Raw genomic sequence first — 8,523 nt, 5'->3', positions numbered from 1 at the left:
TGTGATCATTTTCAGTACATGTTTGTTAAATATCAAATATTATAATATGGGGATTTAGCGCTATTTTAGCCTTTTATTATTTGAATGCTTATCGTTATTTTTATATTTAACCATTTCACCATGTCACACTATGCATTTTTCTTTCTTTTTTTCGTCCTTTTTTCTTTTTATATTGCACAATAAATTTATATTTATAAAATTATAGTGAACATTTAAAAGTTACATAATAATTCTAACAAAATGAATGGGATATTTTGTTTGAAAAACCTTTTCTTAGTTTAACATCCTATAAGAGTAATTAGTGATTTTGCACAAATCTATTTTCATCTTTTTCTTACGTTTCAACTTTGAAATGAAAATTAATTAACTTAAAAGACTAAAAGATTTAGTACTTCAGGTCGACCTAGCTTTTTATTAAGCTTTTTATATAAATATTTATATATATTTATAATATACATTTATATTATGTATAATATATAATATAATACAATACATTTATACATTTATATTAATATACATAATAATATTTTTACATTTATACATAATATTAATACATGTATACAATTATATTAATTATACTAATACATTTCTACTAAATATTAATATATATTTATAATATATTAATTTATACATTTAATATAATATTCATTTATAATTTATACATTTTTAATAATATACACGTATACATTTAAATATACATTTATATTATGTATTATATATAATATAATACATTTATACATTTATATTAATATACATAATATTAATTTTGCATTTATACATAATATCAATACATATATACATTTATATTAATTATATAAATACATTTCTACATAATATTAATATATATTTATAATATATCAATTTATACATTTATAATATTCATTTATAATTTATACATTTATAATAATATACACTTATAATTTATAATATATTTATAATATTCATTTATAATTTATAATAATATACACTTATACATTTATAAATATATTTAGATTTTGTATTATATATAATATAATACATTTATATATTTATATATGAATATATAAATATTTATTTATAAATATCTATAAATGTATTATAAATGCATAAATGCATATTTATATAAAAATATAAAATTTATAATTTATACATTTATATAATATTCATTTATAATTTATACATTCATAATAATATACATCTATACATTTGTAAATATAAATGTATTATAAATGCATAAATGTATAGTTATATAAAAATATAAAAATTATAATATTCTAAAAATACTCAAACATATGTTTCAAAAATACCTCTAAAAATAATCCAAAAAAATCTATAGTAAAAGTTTTTCATATAGTTTTTAAAAAACAACCCCAAAAACAACTAATCCAAACGGACTTGTTTTTCATATTCAAGCTGAGACAGCCCGGCACCCATAGATTCATACTTAACCCATGTCAGATCCGTAGGTAGACGACTTTTGTTTTTTCAAACAATAGTCTAAGGAATTAGCCATCTTCGCATCTTTCATAGGTGTTTATGCAAAAAAGTGCAGCCACCTTAAGAATCCTGCCACCATGTGAATGGGAAAGAGTAGAATGAGTTTCAACGGAGCTAATTCCTTGGATTATAGTTGGAAACGATAAATCCTCTCAAAGTATACATACATAATGTAGAAGGCAAAAAATGTTCTCAACTTTAATGAAGATGTGATGAAGAATGTCAGTTTTCTTTTTTTTTTTTGTGTATTTTGATGAAACAAAGCTGGAACTAATATGATTTAGTTCAATAGTTAAAACAGACAAATCTTAGAGCTGATTAACAAGTTACAACAACATAATGTATAGAAAAATGCCTTCAAACTGTATGTAGAAGTTTATTGGTAAACTTCTTCGTGACCTACTCATAATCATTTCCTTCTCCGAGTGCATTATGACTTCCACAACACTTCAGCGAATATTGTTAAATAAGACAAAATCCTATTCACAATAGTAATTCAGAAAGAAGTAAGGCGTAGTTTTGACTTTTGATGGAACTTAATATTAATATAACACCATGAAAGATATGCAGAGGATAGGGCAAAAACTAGTTGAAGTATTGACTTTGAAAGTACAAGCAAAAAAAAAAAGAATAATTGTTGGTTGCCAGCTTATTTTAAAAAAAAAAAAAAATTTGGTTGTCCTGCCGTGCTTTGTCCACGGGAGGTATAGTATGGGAGCACAACTTTGTCAGAGCAACAATTTATTAACATTTTTTTTCAACTATAATTTAAGGAATTAGCCTTTTCAACTAGTCTTATTAATCGAATCGAGTAACTTGTGAGCCGAGCTCGACCCAGCTCGTTTAATGAGAAAAACAAGCCAAGCTCGAGTTGTATATATATGCTTATTGGTGCAAGCTAATTTCATTCACATGCTGATTTCGCTCAAAAGCTGCATCATTCACAAGCTATTTTCGCTCAAGAAAGTTGTTTTTAACTTTTAGACAATTGAACTTAAACATGTTGGTCAACTTGGTCTAGAGTTTGGACATTTTAGAATCTGTTTATAACTATTTGATAGCTGATGTTTAATTGTTGGGACTACTTGAATTGTGAATCGCTTGAATTGTGATTTCTGTATCTATTTCAACTGCAGATTTAGTTGTGAATTTGCCGGAAAATTTTGTTAACAAATTAGACAATAATGATTGCTAACATCCAGGTGTTTGAGCTCAAGTCTCAAGCTCACCGAGCTCGTTAAGCTCAACTCGATTTTGAACTCGAGTTTGAGTTTTAATCAAGTTTGACGAATCGATTTCGAACGGCTTTTGAAACTCGAACTATTAATCGAACGAGCTCGAGCTAGCTCAATTAGAGGTTCAAGTCGATTTCGATTATCAGGTACTCGAATTCGATTTGACTCGATTAACAACTCTATTTTAAACGGATGGATAAAATTATGACTTTCGTGACAACATAAATTTTTAAATGTAAAGGTACAATATCAAGTTGCACCATCGACAAGAGGGCACCAAAAAGATAAAGCTTCCCGGGATCATGACCATTCCCAAGACATGAAAGTAAGAGAGATTAAACTTTTTGAGCGATTTTATGGATTGTGTACTGGGGAAGTAGGACCAATACCAAAAGTAACGGGAGTGCCGCATATGATGGACGATGCACCTGTTCTTTCACAAATATCAGAGCTTCATTGTTCACCAATTTATTTACCCTGCTGCAATTGGCAAGTGCTCTGCACCTAGAGGCTCCTGGATCAGGGCGCCTCTAGTGAGCACTCCTTCAGTAAAAAAAAAAAAAAAAAAAGGACCTTTAATTCTTATAATTTTTTGCGTAAATTCGTGTCAGTTATGTAATTGTGAATTCGTTGTATGAGTTAATAAAATTCACGTTTACATCTAACTTGTCCTATAATTTTATATCAAACGTCATAAGAATTATATAACTGGATGAACTGGATATAAAGTTCGATTAAAAAGGGCCCAGATCGATAGACACGTGGTATCGAGATGCGATAATCATAGCTTCATTACTTTGGTTTGACTAACGGCGTTATAGCACATGTATGGGCTTAATTAACAAAGAAACGAAAGACAAAATCCATGGAATTTATTCCAATGCCAGTTTATATTCGATCGATGATTTCATCAAGCACTTTTAGTACACTCGATCACAATTGAAGTGGAAATGTGAAAGAAAAGCAATAAATTTGAAAATGTTGACAAACTTAGATCAACAATAAGTAACACTAGCAAGTTCCAATTGGCAAGTGATTCTCTTAATTGAAAAAATTGAGTTTTGTGTGGTTCCGTCGTGATTCAGATACAAAATTGAGTTTGACAGAAATTTACTGAATCAAAAAATGGGTTAAGTTTATGTGTTAAATTTTCACTTATCAAATATAATTTTAATCAATTCAACGCCTCGTTCGCATGTGCCTTAATCGTGACTATTTTATTATTTGAAGAATCAAGATAAAGAAGCACTTATCATGTTGAATCTGAATCGAGAAACATAATTTTTTTTTACCTCTTCTCATGAATATTTCTATTGCATATTTTTTTTAATTATCTTTTTACCTTCACATATATCATACCCTAAAAATATCTATACTAATCTTTCTTCGAAAGCTCTTCAAAACACACCATCCAAACCACCTCTAAGTCCTCGTTAAATATTATTTATTTCCGACTGTGCAACGGTGCTTGCCAGATGCTAGTCAAAGAAAGTTGTTGAGCTGTTGCGGTAAGTTTTTCTTAACCCCCCAAAGATCCTTCCCCAAAAAGCTAATAAGTAAAAAGGAGAAATGGTTGGTTTAAACCTGTAGTACTCGATGTTACAGTGTGACACGTGGCTCTTTAGCGGTTTCCACGTAATTACAGATGTTATTAGGGCAATGCCGTTAACGTCGTTAGTCAGGAAGGAGTCAGAACAAGTAGCTGTCTGGAATTCAATTGATAAACTCAGCGAGTAGGGAAGCAGTAAGCATGGAACCAAAGGCCAACGGCTATAATTCCGCTCCCTCGCCTCTTTCAGTCTCCGCGACATTTTTACCGGAAAATTCAAAAAACGGGCGAAGAATTCGGACCTGCTCTCAGCACTGAATTCACAAGTCACCGGGTAACTGAGAATACCAAATTGCTATAATCTCGGAAAATGCAGCAAATAGTCCACATTTTCCAAGTCCCCCCAATTATTCGCAGGCTTTGAATCTCATCCTTTTCTCGGCATATAAGCTCATCTTCTGCTACCCATTTACCTTTTGATTCTTTCCGATGCGGTAAGAATCCTCACTTCTCTGGAAAGAAAGATTTCTCCCCCCCTTGAACACACACCAAAAAAAAAGCCCATCAATCTTATTGCTCTCATTCTTGTGTTGATGTTGATGTAAACCCTCTCAAATGCTTGGGAGGGAAAGGGGAAATTGCACTGAAATATTGGATCTTTGGATTAGAAAGTGTGGGAAAAAGAAAGGAAGCTCTTATCTTTTGAGTTTTTTTTTTTGTTTTTTCCCTTGTTTTCATACCTCTACATTCAGGTGTTGTGAAAATTTTCAAAGGGCATTATTTCCCTTGGTTTAAAGTTTTTTGCCCTTTGGGTTCTTGTTATTACCTCACAAGACCCCTCTCAAATGCTTGGGAGGGAAAGGGGAAATTGCACTGAAATATTGGATCTTTGGATTAGAAAGTGTGGGAAAAAGAAAGGAAGCTCTTATCTTTTGAGTTTTTTTTTTGTTTTTTCCCTTGTTTTCATACCTCTACATTCAGGTGTTGTGAAAATTTTCAAAGGGCATTATTTCCCTTGGTTTAAAGTTTTTTGCCCTTTGGGTTCTTGTTATTACCTCACAAGAACCTGACTAGTTTTAAGGTTTATACTTTGATCTCCTTTCTGGGGGTTTTTTTTTAATTAGATTATTGTTAATTCTATTGTTCTGTCTCGTACTGTACATAATACTTGATCGTCAAGGTTGCATTTTGGGGTTGATACTGAAAAAATTGAATTGGTCGTTCAAAAAAGAAAGGCTCATCAGGGGTAGGCTGATAATAGTACCATGTCTGTTGCTGATGTCGCTTTGAGCCCAATTAGTGAAGAATCAGTGAGGTCTAGTGGGTATATCATCAACCGGTTGCATCTTACCTCCGGTGAATCTATTGTGATATACCTCACTCTTGCTGGTTCTGTCATTCCCATGAAGGTTTTAGAATCTGATTCAATTGGTTCAGTCAAACTTAGGATCCAAAAATGCAAAGGCTGTGTTGTGAAAAGGCAGAAGCTGGTTTTTGGTGGCAGAGAACTAGCAAGAAGTGATTCTCTTGTTAAGGATTACGGTATATCGAGTGGGAACGTCTTGCACTTAATTGTGAAGCTCTCTGATACTGTTCTGGTCACGGTTAGGACCATCTGTGAGCGAGAATATGAATTTCATGTTGATCGTCATCGGAATGTTGGGTATCTCAAGCGTGTGATTGCCAAGAAAGCGGAAGGATTTACTAATACTGAGGATCAGGAAGTTCTCTACAATGGTCAGAAGCTTGAGGAACATAGACTGATTGATGATGTATGCAAGTTTTCTGAAGCTATTCTCCACTTGGTAGTTGAAAATTCTGCAAAAGTTCGGGCTAAGCCTATTGAGAAAGATGTTGAATTCTCAATTGTGGCTGCAAATTGCAGTGAGAGGACACATGAAGAAAAAGTGCAGGAAGAAAAGGAACAAACTACGGACTATCAAGTGACATCTTGGAAGCCACAGGACAAAAGCAGTTTGCTGGAACCAGTCATTGTAAATCCAAAGGTGAAATTTCCCTTATTTGTGCAGCAGATGATTGATTCTGTATTGGAAGGATTGGAGAATGGAAGACCACCTTTGCGATCATCTGAGGGTACAGGAGGAACTTACTTCATGCAAGACGCGTCAGGAGATAAATCTGTTGCTGTTTTCAAGCCCATAGATGAAGAACCAATGGCTGTAAATAATCCTCATGGGCTACCTTTGTCATTGAATGGTGAAGGATTGAAGAAAGGGACCAGAGTTGGAGAGGGAGCCTTAAGGGAAGTTGCAGCCTATATACTTGATCACCCAAAGAATGGGCCACGCTGCCTGTCAAATTGGGATGTTGGTTTTGCTGGTGTTCCCCCCACATTAATGGTTCAATGCTCACACAAGGAGTTCTATCATCCAGAAGGGTATGAGAATCCACATAACTATATGAAGCTGGGATCTCTGCAGATGTTTATGAGTAATTCTGGGAGCTGCGAGGACATGGGTCCTCGAGATTTTCCTGTGGAGGAGGTTCACAAAATCAGTGTCTTGGACATAAGAACTGCAAATGCAGATAGGCATGCTGGAAATATATTGGTAACCAGAGAAGGGAAACAAGGGCGAATCGAGCTTATCCCAATTGACCATGGATACTGCTTGCCTGAGATTGTAAGGAATATCCTTTCTCATGTTTATATTCTTCTAATTCTTACAAATACAATGCTTAATGCCTATAATTCCTGAACGAGAGTGTTTCATTTGCAGACCCATCTCTTTGTGATATATTACTGGATAAATATTTTTGGAAATTTACAAATTTAGTTGACTCAGATTATAGGCACTAGGGTGCAAGACAAATCTGGAGAAGAAATAAGTCTGTAGTTCAATATAGGAGGGATAGAAATGGGTAAACTCCTAAAATGATCTGGTGAAGTAAATTGAGGAATGGGATACAGTATCCTTGTTCCTTCTCCATTAGATGCCATAGTCTTCATAACGTGTTTTGTCCATTCCTACTGTGCTTAATATACACCTGTTGGGGTATGCTTGGAGGCAAAATTACTATTTCTTATGCCTCAAAAAGCAAGTGTGTAATCAACTTAAAACTCCTCAGGTCTTGTTAAACTATCCAAATTACATACTTTAAAGCATTGTGATCATTATTTTCTTCTTTCAAAAGATGCATTATTTGTTGTTTCAAGATCTGCAATTGATAAATGCTTGTCATTGTCCTCTTGGCAGTTTGAAGATTGCACATTTGACTGGCTTTACTGGCCACAAGCCCGTGAACCTTTCTCGCCAGAGACCACTAGCTACATAAACACTCTTGATGCTGAGCTAGACATCAGACTACTTAAATTCTATGGGTTGGATCTATCCCTGAAATGTGCTCGAACATTCCGCATCTCCACCATGCTTCTGAAGAAAGGGGCAGCCAGAGGGCTCACTCCCTTTGCCATTGGAAGCATGATGTGCAGGGAATCCTTAAACAAGAAATCCATGATAGAAGAGATCATTCATGAAGCTCAAGAATCCATGCTCCCGGGCATGAGTGAAGCTGCATTTCTTGAAATGGTATCTGACATTATGGATATTCAGCTTGACAAGCTCATTGAATCACCATCATAGGGTTTCTAGTGTATATGTATAGAACGTCCAATTATATAGGTGGACTGGAGTTGGTGCCTTTCTGCATTCCGTTTGATTTTGGGTGTCAGCTGAATTGCTTCCATATTTACTCAGAGAAGCAGGACTAAATTAAGAATAAAGAGGTCGTTGTAAAACTAATACTATTAATAGTGGAGGAAAAGAGGAAAGTAAGAAAGAAGAACAACTATTCTTTCATACTCAAATGAACTTTTCAATTCTTCAGTTCTGTATGACCCCTACCCCCTATGTTTTGTATCGCTTAGGGTGACCCCTATTTGTAGAGGAGGATAGAAGGGGACAAAGTACATCAACTATAATAATTCTTATCAAGATAGTGAATCGTCATAGCTTTATCAGCTCGAAAATCATGATAGCTTGCTATCATCTAAGGGATGAGATAAATGTGATAGATAACCATGATTCATGATAGCTTACTATCATATAAGGAATAAATGTGATAAACATCAATAATTATTTCATAAAAAAGGTACTACTTTGCCTTGTAGTTGGCTTCTCTATTACATGTTTAGTGTAAACAGGATCTGAGGATCCTAGGTGGTTTTAAGTTGAACTGGCATTTGCTAGTAACATTTGCTACAGTCAGTCTTGCAGCATTCAATCCTTGTTTATGTCTTAGTTC

At 33.7% G+C, this 8,523-nt stretch overlaps 1 protein-coding gene across 1 annotated transcript; it reads left to right on the top strand.

The window, feature by feature from the left end:
- The first annotated feature begins 4,406 nt into the window (after positions 1–4,406).
- Positions 4,407–8,105, top strand: LOC113706301 (phosphatidylinositol 4-kinase gamma 4). Its single transcript, XM_027228175.2, has 2 exons — positions 4,407–6,902; positions 7,476–8,105. Exons 1-2 carry the CDS (start codon positions 5,526–5,528, stop codon positions 7,860–7,862), a joined length of 1,764 nt encoding a protein of 587 aa, XP_027083976.1. The 5' UTR covers positions 4,407–5,525; the 3' UTR covers positions 7,863–8,105.
- Positions 8,106–8,523: the final 418 nt, after the last annotated feature.

The sequence above is a fragment of the Coffea arabica genome, chromosome 8c (genome assembly GCF_036785885.1).
Source record: "Coffea arabica cultivar ET-39 chromosome 8c, Coffea Arabica ET-39 HiFi, whole genome shotgun sequence".
Taxonomy (NCBI): domain Eukaryota; kingdom Viridiplantae; phylum Streptophyta; class Magnoliopsida; order Gentianales; family Rubiaceae; genus Coffea; species Coffea arabica.
This window is presented reverse-complemented; position numbering and strand designations above follow the sequence as displayed.

Bases quoted from the DNA above. Each gene is read 5' to 3' on its own strand.
- LOC113706301 (XM_027228175.2), top strand. From the start codon at position 5,526: ATGTCTGTTGCTGATGTCGCTTTGAGCCCAATTAGTGAAGAATCAGTG. The intron at 6,903-7,475 runs GTAAGGAATATC...TCCTCTTGGCAG, and splicing joins GATACTGCTTGCCTGAGATT to TTTGAAGATTGCACATTTGA.